The sequence below is a fragment of the Meles meles genome, chromosome 2 (assembly GCF_922984935.1).
Source record: "Meles meles chromosome 2, mMelMel3.1 paternal haplotype, whole genome shotgun sequence".
Taxonomy (NCBI): Eukaryota; Metazoa; Chordata; class Mammalia; order Carnivora; family Mustelidae; genus Meles; species Meles meles.
The window spans coordinates 63,670,674-63,683,665 of record NC_060067.1 but is presented as its reverse complement, the minus strand read 5'-3'; the positions used below and the strand labels follow the sequence as shown (position 1 = coordinate 63,683,665).

General features: G+C 45.8%; 1 protein-coding gene across 2 annotated transcripts; it reads left to right on the top strand.

Moving 5' to 3' along the window:
- Positions 1 to 1,041: 1,041 nt before the first annotated feature.
- On the top strand, positions 1,042 to 12,254 carry TMEM128 (transmembrane protein 128). 2 transcript variants are annotated; one of them, XM_045998106.1, is made up of 6 exons: positions 1,042 to 1,162; positions 2,904 to 3,045; positions 5,513 to 5,572; positions 6,683 to 6,841; positions 9,099 to 9,206; positions 11,636 to 12,254. In XM_045998106.1, exons 1-5 carry the CDS (start codon positions 1,066 to 1,068, stop codon positions 9,196 to 9,198), a joined length of 558 nt encoding a protein of 185 aa, XP_045854062.1. In that variant the 5' UTR covers positions 1,042 to 1,065; the 3' UTR covers positions 9,199 to 9,206; positions 11,636 to 12,254. The 2 variants fall into 2 exon arrangements, with proteins under 2 accessions (XP_045854062.1, XP_045854063.1); XM_045998107.1 differs by lacking the exon at positions 5,513 to 5,572.
- The last annotated feature ends 738 nt before the right edge of the window (positions 12,255 to 12,992 follow it).

Genomic DNA, 12,992 nt, shown 5'->3' with positions numbered 1-12,992 from the left:
ACTTTAGTGGATATAGCTGCTCAGAAAATGCTGACTGAATTAACAAAAAAGCTTCTGTACATTTATAAACACTGCACTACACTATAGTAGTTCTCTGTGGTCATCTTCGATCCAGGAGTGCCTCAAGGGCAACGTGATCTCTTACTTCTCATCTTTATCTCCATTGCCAAGCATAATGTCTAACAGTTCCCAGCAAATAGCAGGTGCTCAGTAATCATATTGCAATAGTTAAGCACAAAATTTCTCAGCACATGATGCATAGGGCCGGGTAGGAGATAATAAACGGGTCTACTGCTGGAAAAAGCTTGTGAATTCGTGACACAGTCTTTCTTGGTTGATGTATGTGATAGGAAGCGGCAGTTCTCCAGGCAAGTACAAATTCAGCTCCCACGTTCCTGGCGAAGGCAATTTCTCACGAGTCGGGAGGGGGCTCACATGAACCACACACGGGTGCTCCCCACTTAAACCCCACAACAGATCCAAGGTATAGGCAGGTTATCCCCCGTGGTGCCGAAGAGAATACAGGCCCAGAGAGTATTATTTCTTGCCCAAGCCCATCCGAGGCAGGGGCGAGGATCGAGGCTGGACAGCGGGCACTGGGACTGGGCTGCCTCGCCCTTTCAAGTCCAGCTGAACGACTCCCGAAGAGGAAAAGCAGGGAAGAAGCCGGGGTGCTAAGGTGCCCTGGGCACGGGGGAGTCAGAGGAGGCTCGGTCAGTAAAGAGCCGAGGGAAATAGGTGGCACCGCTTAGCCGCGCACCCTCGCCTGGCACGCATTCGGCGGCACTGGTAAGCCTGGTCCTTCTGGGCTTCCGTAGCTCGGAATCCACTTGGGATCTCTTCCGCGGGGTCAGGGTCAGTATTTTTTGAAATTGAGATCCTGTCTGCGTACTCGAACCCGGAGGTTGCGAACCCAACCCAACCCCACCCTCGAGCCTCACCAACTAAAACCGCAAAGACTACATAATCCCCACTCTTCACAGCCTCACACACTTCCCTCGGAGAGCCAATAGCGGAAGTTCCTGTTGTTGCGTCACTTCCGTCGCGCTTCTGGGCGGTGCCAAGATGGACGCTCAGCGGGCTCGGGAGCAGCTCCGGCGTCGATACCTGTTCCCGCCAGACACCGAGGCCCCGCTGGACAGCGAGGGCTACGCCGGGCCGGGTGAGGGGCTCCCTCGGGCGCGCCCCGAGCCGCGCCGAGGAGGCCGGGGCCGAGGCGCCCGGAAACGGCCGGCTCCGTCGGTCTCCCGCAGCCCTGCCCTTGGCAGGAGGGACCGGGTTTCGCTTTCCAAGGCTTGGTAGTTTTGCAAGTTGGGTATCTAGCTTCATGAAAGATTACTGGTGATCGCGTAGCCCCGTGCATCTTCATCCCAGCTGCGCTTCAGGATTCCCGGGAGACCTGGTTAACACCTGTTTGGTAATAGCCATTAAAATAAAAAAATACCATCCGGTTGTATTTCTAAGAATCTACCAGAGAATCATGCGTACCACAGCCCGAGGACGTATGTACGAAGTGTTTAACCTCAGCATTGCTTGTAATAACGAACGGCTGAAAACATCTAATTGCCCATCAGCAGAGCGCTGGTTAAATACATGACACAGCAGGCAGACTTTTTTTTTTTTTTACCAGGGTGAATGATTTTCAAAGGCAAGCGCAGAACAAAGCATGGTATGCCACCATTTGGGTACGAACCTGGTGATGTGTGATGTGTGTTCACCTGTAAATACATAGAATATGGAACAATTCATAGTTCATACTGGTAATTGCTTTCGGGTTGGAAAACTAGGGTTAAGTGTAGGAGAAAGAGATTTCATTTTAGATTTATCTGTCCTGCATGTTGTAAGTCAGGTGCATTTATTACCCTTTTAAAAATAAACAAAGGGGCGCCTGGGTGGCTCAGTGGGTTAAAGCCTCTGCCTTTGGCTCAGGTCATGGTCTCAGGGTCCTGGGATCGAGCCCCGCATCGGGCTATCTGCTCAGCAGGGAGCCTGCTTCCCCCTTTCTCTCTGCCTGCCTCTCTGCCTACTTGTGATCTCTCTGTATCAAATAAATAAATAAAATCTTTAAAAAAAATAAAAAAATAAAAATAAACATAAAACATCATGCCCAGGCATGCTTTTTTTTATAAATTTTGAGGCTATCTCCCAGAATTTGTATTATGACCACGCCTCCAGGGGATTCTGATGGTTTGCTAAAGGTTGGGGACCTCAGATGTATGCCAGTGGTTCTCACAAGAACTGAGAGGGCATGTTACTCATCTGGGGAACTTGTTAGAAATAACTCATCAGACCCAACCCCAGCCACCTTTTATTTCAGATTGGGTCTCAAATGGAAGAAATTTGATTTGTTTAATTTAATTTGACAGGTGATGACCTGTCTAGACAGTACTGTGCCAAGACTAGACCCTGCCACTTTTGAGCTGCCTCAAAAGGTTGTGTTTGTTTGCAAACACAAATAATAATATTGCAAACAATAAAATAATGTAGTTAAAAGTAGTATTTTGCGGGAAATTACAATTGTGCTATAATGTCTGTTGTCTGCATTTTTCTTAATTAACAAGACTAACTGCTTTCCTAGGCAATATATGAAACATAATACTAAAATTCTACACTACCAGAAGGTGTCATTCTTTCCAAAAGACGATAATAACAGTAAATCTGATTTTTAAAATTTGTTTAAAGGGAAAAAGCTGCTTATATTGAACATGTTTTATAACAGGTTCCTATTAATTATTTATGCATATATAAACCTACTTGTCTGGTTGTACAGAAGAAACCGGTACTCTGATTGGAGAGAATCTGGGTTTTGGGAAGCTCCGGGAAATTATTTTATCTGGCTTAAAATAGCTGTTCTTTTTCTTCATAAAGTTAAGCTGATAAGTTAAAATCTTCCTTATTTGCAGAAACCTCTACAGCTGTTGAAAAAAAGGAGAAACCTCTTCCAAGGCTTAATATCCATTCTGGATTCTGGATTTTGGCATCTATTGTTGTGACCTACTACGTTGATTTCTTTAAAACTGTTAAAGAAAACTTTCACACCAGTAGGTGAGAAAATTTCATTGCTTCCTAAGTTAAGCACTGTCATCTTATTTTTCAAGTTCTGTTTTGTCGGTTGAATTTTGCAAATGTTTGGTAAGCTCTTACTTTTGCCGGGCGCCACGTTAGAGGTACTGGTGATAACAAAGGTGAATAAGAGCGTGTGTGGTTTGGACATGTATAGCAGAATGTATGAGCCTGGAAAGTATTTCATTACGCCTTTCAGTGCAAATGTGTTGCAGGATGGCAAAGGTAGTGAATTTAAGAAGAAGCTAATCCATTTGTAAAAGATGGAAGAAGAAAGATTCTGCCTGACGGTCTTGCTGAAGATAAAGCGCCAGAGCACTGAGAGGAGGGGGTGAGGACCATGGTGGGTAAACTGGGTGTCAGAGCGTGTTTTCAGAGAGTAGTTATAGCTAACAAGGTAGCTATAGGGAGGAATGAATTAGAGTTGACATCACTCGAGGGAGGAGTTGGGATTGTCAGTCATTCAGGAGGATTAAGATTTCTTTCATATAATCTCAGGAGCTAACATGGGGGACAAGGTGGTCAATCAGACCTTCATCCTCCCTGAGCATTGGAGAGTGTTCTGGAGGCTCCCCTCCCCCGTAGCAGAACAAAGACAGGGAGATGTTGATGAGCATTGGAGCTGGCATTGGCGGGGGATGGTTTACATAGGACGCAAGCACAATTATTGACAAGGAGCAGCAGTGTTAGAAAGGTGTGGATATGACTGATCCCATGTTATGTTCTCTTCAAAGGAAGGTTGGTGACCACTGGAGGGAGAAGCAGGAGATGCATGCAGTCAGGAAAAAAGGAAGCATGTGGGACTTTAAACTGTGGAGAAAAAAGCTTGTTCTCTCCTCATTCCCATGAGCTGGAGCTTTCCTTAAACACTCCCATCTTCTTGCCCATTGCCCGCTTTGTTCCCTCCTTGACTGAGTTTGGGGTGAAGAACCAGACATGTGTCACTCCGCACCTTCTTTTGGGAGCCAGCTGCCTGTGGGAAGCACAGATTCTGGTCTGCTGCTCTCTGCCATCATTTATGGGGGCAGCCCCGACATGCGAGGGTCTCTAGGTTTTCACATCAGCTTAGAGCCTGGCAGGTACATCTGGTCACCAAAGCCATCTTCCCGTAGCTCCATCAGTTTAAAAAAAAAAAAGAAGCTGACAGTTGACCTCATCAGCCTAACTCCTTCGTGTCTCTCAGTTGGTTTAGAACCTGGGCTGGGAAAAGAGAAAATGGTTACTTTGCACACTACTCGTCGCAGCTGTCTCTTTGTTATTCGAAGGTGTCATGAGAGCCTGAGGTGTGTTTGGCTAGGGTAACGGTGATGAACAAGGCATATTTCTAGACCCCACCAGTCCCTTCTGGGCCAGGACAGATAACTCGATCACGCAGTGCGTGCTGTTAAAGTTTATGCACAGGATTTACCTCTTTGTCTCGTTATAGGAAGTATTCTCCCCAGTTTAAGGAATTGGTGTGGTAAGGGGTAATTAGTTACACATAAAAGGTGCTGGGGGCTAGCAGGAGTAAGTGGAATGCCTCGGAGCACATAACAGAATCTGGAGCCAGGCCTTGGAACAGGAGAAGGAAATAGAAGACCCAGGCCTGGCCTCAGAAAAGTGTCCCCTTAAAGAAGAAAGACAGGAATGGATACTCAAAGGCTGAGGACTTTGAGTAGCACTGGATTCTTGCTGAGGGCCTCTGTAAGCAGTAGGGAAGAAGCAGGGGGAGGGCAGGGGGTTGGAGTAGCCACGGGATGAGAGAGGTACCTGAGAGGGAGTATGGGCTGCGATCCGCTTTCTTGCATACGGTTCATTCTTCCCATACTTGAGGTCATTGCTTATTTCTTGCCCTGTTGTTAGCCCAAGTTCAGAAGCTTGAGGCCTTAGGGTTCTTTAAATCTGTGCAAGGTAAGGGGCACCTGGATGGCTCAGTGGGTTGAGTGTCTGATTCTTTCGACTCAGGTCATGGTTTCAGGGTCATTAAGATTGAGTCCTGCATTGGGGTCTGTGCTGAACATGGCGCCTGCTTAAGATTCACTCTGCTCCCCCTTCCCCTCACACCACTGCCCCAGCTCGCATATGCCCTCTCTCTTTAAAAAAAAAAAAAAATCTGTACAAGGTTGTAACACTGTGTGTTCAAAGACAGGAGAGACAGGTCAGCGTTAAAGTGAACACCATGATGCTTTGAAAATTTCAGTTTTTAGGAAACTGCTGGTTGTGCGCATGTGCACTGAGGCACTGATTAACACTACAATGGAAATTACCGTCCTGGATGCCCAGGCTCCTCTTCAACCCACCGAGCCAGAATTTGGGAGGCTGGGGCAAGTTAGCTTCCTTTGGGAATGTTGCAGTGACTCTAATAGACATCCGGGGTGGAGGGCCACCGATTTGTAGTGCCATCTTGGTTCAGGAAGGTTCTTCAACTGTTTCTCTCCTCCACGGTATCGGGACTCTGTGGCCGTGCTAGGATCTCTATGGAGTTAAGAACAGACGAGCAGAAGGATCCTGACCAAGCAACGAGGTCACGGTAACAGTGTTCCTCAGCCTTCCTCAGTACCCTTAAGGAGCCTTGGCAAGACATTCCTAATTGCCCCTTACATCCTGCATGAATATCTCTGCTTTGTATATGCAGGAAGAGTAAGTTTCTTCACTTTGGGGGCCCCCCTGTTGAGAATGCACACCCGAGTGGAAGAGAGGTCTGTGAAGACCACTTTGAAGAGGAACATGGAACTATTTTTTTCTCAGGATCACCTCGGTGGAATAGGGATGATTGCTGCTGGGCATTAACTGTGTGGGAAGCACTTTTCTGAGCAACTATTCTCTGAGCAACTATATTCTCATAGCTGTTCTATGAGTCCTGGCAATGCTTCCAAAGCCAGTGAGGCTAAGTAGTTTGCCCAGAGCCACAAAGCTAGTCCTCCTGGAGCTGAGATCCAGACCCAGACCCACAGGTAGGACAGGCTGTGCTCTCCCGCCTCTCATCATCAATCCCAGAACCCAGCGTCATAAAATGCCTGTCTGGAACCTTGCCACCGTGGGAAGTGCACTCACTCCCTGCCTGTGCGATTTGACTGTTCCAGGCCCTCCGTGACCCCTCTCTGGTCCACGCAGAACACTGGTCTTCTCCCCTCAGAGAAGCAGAGAATAATGGGGACATGGGGAGACAGGAGCAGGACTTCGGTCCCCAGATCTGGCCTCCTCTCCTGACCAGCAGGGGCGAGGAGCCTGCCTTCATATGCAGAGCTGGCTCTTGGGTAGAATGAGAAGTGAGAAAAAGCCAGCCCCTCAGAGGGTTGGTGCTTTTCTCGAAATGGGTACGTCTCCCCGAAAAACCTGTTGCAAGAGGCAGTTTGAAGAAACCATCATCCAGATTGATCATCAGTATTCCCAGAAACCCTCCTTTACTTGGAGGCATTCACAGGCCCTGTTTCTGACTCTCACACTCCAGTCTTCAGAAAGACACAGAAAACTGCCGTCTGCCCTGGAGCATGAAAGGGACACGTGGCCGGGAGCTCCCTCGTGCTTTGCGCAATGGTTTCCAGGCGTGCGCTGTGTGTATGTGTTTATAACCTCCCTGTCTTCCCGTGGCGCATGCTGCTAAGTGCTGTCAACCCTCCTGTTGCTCTCATCTCTGCAGCTGGTTTGTCGTTGGCGGCACCCTGCTGCTCCTCAGCCTGTCGATCGCATGTTACTGCATCCTCTACCTGGAGTGGTGTCGGGGAATCGAAGATTATGACGTCCAGTATCCCACCTTGATCCCCATCACCACCGCTGCTTTTCTTGCGGCTGGAATTTGGTAAGTTGACTTTGAAATAACAACCGGGGATAAAACGGTTTTTGATCAGTGCTGAGGTACGTGGTATAAAACTTGGAGGAAAGGAGTAACGGGAAAACGGCCTCCTGTCATTGCTGGCCTCCGAGTCCCTTTCCAGTAGGATCTTTCTTGGGGGTATAGCTCAGTGGTAGAGCATTTGACTGCAGTAGGATCTTTCTTTATGTATTTAGCTATTTAATACACAAATGGTGACATGCTATTTATATTCTGCATTTTGCTTTTTCAGTCATTTTCATTGTGAAATACAGTGTACACGGAAAGTGGAAAAACAGAAATTGCCTGGTTGAACCAGTTAAGAGATGCATTGGTGAAAGCCACCCAGGTCAAGGAGAACCATGCCAGCCCCAGAATCCCTTTCTGTCTCCCCACCCTCTCCCTGGGCGCCATCCTTCCTGCCCAGGGACAGACACTGCCCCGACCTGTGTGGGACTTGTTTTCTTTTGCATCTCTTCAATACCCGGTTTTATCTCTCTTTGAACTTGATAGAAATGCATTCACATATTGTGTATTATTTCACATTTGGCTGTTTACATGCAATATTATCTGTGCTGTTTATTACTCTCATGCTCAAAACTTCAGAGACAAATGGAAAGCTGCTGTCTTTCCTGTATCGTGAGAGAAAATGCATCTCCATGAGCGGAGTTGTGGTCTGGACGGTGTGTGCAAAGCCTGACTTTTGTTCCTGCCTTGTGTCTCAGTCTCATGCTGTCCCACCCCAGCTCCTGTTAGATCTGCCTTGTGTATCACGGGCGCTCATTGCTGGGTGGCAGTCGGCCTGTAGCTGAAGCCCAGTCTGTTGGCTCTAGTGTCACTAGCATATGGATTATTTCCAGTTTGGTGGTGTTACTAAGGATGCTGTTAACATTGTGGACTGGGACTCTCGTGTGCATGTGCACACATGTCTGTTGGACGTGTATATGCTCACACACGTGTATATACTTAGCTCTAGAAGTGAAATTGCTGGCTTACCGTTGTCCATACCTCCAATTTCAGTAAATAGTGGCCGTTTTTTTCACAGTGACCATTTATCTTAATGGAGCCTTATTGTTAATAATTTTTCCATATTTGTACCTATAGATGTGCCTTATTGTTTTGAATTGTTCCATAGTTATCAGTACATAGTTGTAACCAGGATTTCCTTAACTTATTCTCTTATTGGATTTAGAGTTGTTCGTACTGTTTTACTGCTATAAAAACACAACAGTGTTTTTCTTCTTAATAGTTATTCAGTGAAAAACACTGATTTTTTTCATGTGTATAAAAGTATACTTGCTCACCAAAGAGAAATGTATTATAGAAAAAGGCAAAGGAAATAAATCACCATGGTCCTGCAAGGCAGAAAGAAAAACTACTCTTATATGTTGTGTATATGCCTGTAGCTTTTTTCCTTTTTCTCTGTTAGTTGAATTTTGATTTTGGAAAAACCTATATGCTTTTGTACATGTTCCGTTTTAATGCCTGTTTTTTATGATGAATTTTCTGTAGTTGAAGTTTAAGGGCATTGACACGTGTTATCCTGTGATGTGGCCATTACTAGCCCTTCAGTGATGTGGGTGGATAGGTGTGCTCTTGTATATTAGAAGAGTAGGATTACCCCAGAAAGTCAGTGTTTAGAGCAGTGGGATTGTAGCTGTTTAAAGTTCTGTTTATCAGACTGTTGCATGTTAAAGTCTTGATTTAATTGACTATAGCTTTTGCTACTTGACTTCTGCTCTTCCAAATTTAGTCCAAAAAAATCATTTGCACTTAGAAGCTGTCTTATTCTCACCTTGGTATCAAGAATAGTGTTTTTCTCAATAGGACATTTAATAGCAGCTTTTAAGTAGTTACTTTTTTCATTCTGTTTCTGATAAAGAACAAATAATTGGTACTGTTTTGACTGTATCTGTTGGATGGTGTGTGCATCGTAAAAGGCTGTAACCATTGTCATTCCTGTTGCATCTCAGACACTGACTCTTAGACCCTCAGGTTCCCCTCGGGCAACTCTGTGGGAGAACCTTTAGCAGTTCCATTTCCAGGTGCTTTTGGGAGAGTCTGTGCTATTTCCAGTATGGGCTAAATCACATCTCAGAGGATAGGAAACGCATATAAAGTTGCTGGCTAAGTGAACTTTCCTGAACTGAGGAAACAGCAAGTTTTCTAAATCTGGATTCCATTGTGGGATGTGTGTGTGAACTGTAGCCGGAGTCGCTAACTGTGTGTCCTTTGTGCTTTTCAGCTTCAACGTTGCTCTGTGGCACGTGTGGTCCTTCCTCACTCCACTGGTGTTGTTCACTCAGTTTATGGGGGTTGTGATGCTCATCTCACTGCTTGGCTGATTCTAAAGGTAGGCATTCGGGAACAGTATTTCTGGTATTGAACTCGTTAGAACCGTGTCTTCAATGACAGTTTTCAGGTGGCAGCCCAGAAACAGCAGACTACTTATCAGCCATTCATTCACTGAACTCTGAGGTCAAAGGGACTGAGACCCCTTTCCTTTGGCATAATTTAGTGCTTCTTTGATAAGGCACCAGCCCTTCAGAGATGTCACCAAGACTGTCCTGCACCCTCCAGTATAGAGAAGTTGACACTGTTGATTATGTTCTCGTTGATTATGCTTCCGCCAGTTGTTACACATGTGGTGACTGGCCAGATTGCTCGGACATAGGAAGAACGGGCATTCTAACCTGCTCTGATTGTTCTGGCTGCTTCCTAACGGATGACACGTCAAGCTCTTCCTTCCACATTCCTTATAGAATTTCTTCCTCCCCACAGACAATGGCCCCCCTGGACCCTGCTGCCTTGCACAGTGGGTTCTGTCTATTGAATTTCAGATGAGCCATTAATCATACAAATACATATCAAGAGTACTCTCTCTACCTTCTGAGGGACATGGTGACAGAGACCAAGGCACTCCCTCCCTTCATGTCACTTACTTAAGGGCTTGGAGGAAATCAACTTGGTGCATCCGTTTATAGGCATGAAAACAGGCCCAGAGAAGTGAAAGTTAATATATACTAAGAAAATGATTGGGGTGCTACAGAAAACACGTGTTCCCTTTGGAGTTTTATTTTTTCTTTTTCAAGATTTTATTGATTTATTTGAGAATGAGAGACACAGAGAGAGGGAGTACACACAAGCAGGGGGAAGGGCAGAGGGAGAGGGAGAAGCAGGCTCCCTACTGAGCACAGAGCCTGACTTGGGGCCCAATCCCAAGACCCCAGGATCATGACCTGAGCCAAAGGCAGGTGCTTTATGGGCTGAGCCACCCAGGTGCCCTCAACTTTGGCGTTTTATTTTTATTTTTCTTATTTTTTTTTTAAAGATTTTATTTATTTATTTGACAGACAGAGATCACAGGCAGGCAGAGAAAGAGCAAGAAACAGGCTCCCTGCTGAGCAGAGAGCCCCATTTGGGGCTTGATCCCAGGACCCTGGGATCACGACCTGAGCCGAAGGCAGAGACTATAACCCACTGAGCCACCCAGGTGCCCCAACTTTGGCGTTTTAAAGGAGAGTCACTGTACCCATATAAAGGAGAAACAGACATAATGCCATCGCTGTCAGGCTGCAGGTCGTTGCTGGCATGGCCCTGACCGCCCTGGGGTGGAGAGTCCCTTCCACTCACTGTGCTGTGTCTGGGGCCACCTGGCCCCTCTCAGTGGCCCTTTGTCCTGGTTGAGGTGTGTCGCCATAAGATGTCACCTCACCTGACCGCATGTCCCACCTCTCCCCTTCCCCCTGATGTTGTTATCTGGCTATTCGTTTTTGTTTTTTTTTTAATTTTTTATTTTTTAAATTTCAGGGTACCAGAATTCATTTTATGCACCACACCCAGTGCTCCATGCAATACATGCCCTCCTTAATACCCACCACCAGGCTCACCCAGGCTCACCCAATCTCCCACCCCCGCCCCTTCAAAACCCTCAGATTGTTTTTCAGAGTCCATAGTCTCTCACGGTTTGTCTCCCCTTCCAATTTCCCTCAACTCCCTTCTCCTCTCCATCTCCGTGTCCTCTGTGTTATTATGCTCCACAAATAAGTGAAACCATACGATAATTGACTCTCTCTGCTTGACTTATTTCACTCAGCATAATCTCTTCCAGTCCCGTCCATGTTGCTACAAAAGTTGGGTATTCATCCTTTCTGATGGAGGCATAATACTCCATCGTGTATATGGACCACATCTTCCTTATCTATTCATCCGTTGAAGGGCATCTTGGTTCTTTCCACAGTTTGGCAACTGTGGCCATTGCTGCTATGAACATTGGGGTACAGATGGCCCTTCTTTTCACTACATCTGTATCTTTGGGGTAAATACCCAGTAGTGCAATTGCAGGGTCATAGGGAAGCTCTATTTTTAATTTCTTAAGGAATCTCCGCACTGTTTTCCAAAGTGGCTGCACTAACTTGCATTCCCACCAACAGTGTAAGAGGGTTCCCCTTTCTCCACATCCTCTCCAACACATGTTGTTTACTATCTTGTTAATTTTGGCCATTCTAACTGGTGTCAGGTGGTATCTCAATGTGGTTTTGATTTGAATCTCCCTGATGGCTAGTGATGATGAACATTTTTTCATGTGTCTGATTGGCTGTTCAGTTTTGACTTTTTACATGCGTTCAGGAACTTTTGACTTCCTGCTGATGTGAATTTATATTTAGTGAGGGAGAGCCAGAGATGTTGTAGGGCATGTGGACTGCACTGTACTTCTAACAACAGTCCCGCAGCTGCAGACAGAAGGCCTCACGGAGGATATCCATGCTTATTGCCTTGCAGGTTTTAGAGCGTGTCGGTGTGAATGCTTCCATGTCCAGCCGGAAGAAGGCACCGCAGATGGAATGCAAAGGCTACAATGTGTTTTTGCTTCTAGGAAGTGAGTGGTTTCCTGGGAAAAATTATAACTTTGCAGTCTGGTTGAAATCAGAATAAATTCAAGCTCATTTGCTTATTCTTAAACTCAACAGTTATTAAATTTTTCAAATCCAAAACAGAAATCTTCTGTTCAAAATAGAAGTAATTAGTTTGCAGTGTTAATCTGTTTGAATCATTGGAGCAAGTATTGGTGTAAATATTGAAGCAGCGTTTCATTATAGGTACATGGTGTCCTCCCAAAATGGCAGATAAATTGTTGACTCCTTGGTTGTATATGATCACTGAGTGTATATAAAGGAATGATCGTGTCCTGTGCCTTTAACCCAGCTTCAGCTATTACTGTATTTCTCATTTTTATAATAGTCTTGTTAGGTGAGAGGACCAACTGGAAGCATTTTATGTGTTCCTATCACTTTAGATCTTATCATGTGTACATTACCGGGTTTCTAGCATTTATTTAACATAGATTTAAGTATGTGTAATTTTTTCCTTAACATTTAAATAAAATATTTTTATAACTTTCTTATGGGCTTTCTTACTACAGATTTTGGGAAGTGTTTTCAGCTATTAGCACTTGGAGTTAACTAAAGAAATAGGGCTGCTTAAGAAGTCTGCTCTTCAAAGACCTCAGGAAGACACTATTCACACTGTCAGATGCAAATATGTTTACATTAAACTCAAATGTCATACAAGTTGTGGTGTTGATCCTCACCCCACCCCCTATAGGACTTCTGCCAATGGTGGGATTCAGCCACCCACCAGCTGTGTCTGGCTTGGACCCCCTCCACCCCCTGCCACACACACACCTACCATTACTGGGCCTGGGGTAGTAATCTTTCTTCAGCTGGGAAGTGGGGACAATATCTGTTTTGTAGGGCTGTGGATAATAGGAATAATGTTAACAAAACACCCGTTACAGTGCCTGGTACACAGTAGGCACTCACTCCATTAATGGTAATGGAAAGAGAACGAAAGACTGAGTAGATCAGGATCAGGAGTGGGAAAAGGTGGGCATGATCAGTGAGCAGACTCGAGCCCAGTCTGGGTACACACATGTGAGAATTTCATTACAAGTCAGGAGCAAGGTCAGACAGAGGTCAGAGTCAGGTAGCCACGTTGGTCAGGGATGTGGGGGTTTCAGTGCAGGGTTGAGGCTGCAAACCCTGGGTGTTAGGATGAGCGTGAGTAAGGGACAGGCGGGGCAAGGTAGGGAGAAGAGAGGTAGGGGGCTACCTGATCAGGCTCAGCAGAAATCCCCAAA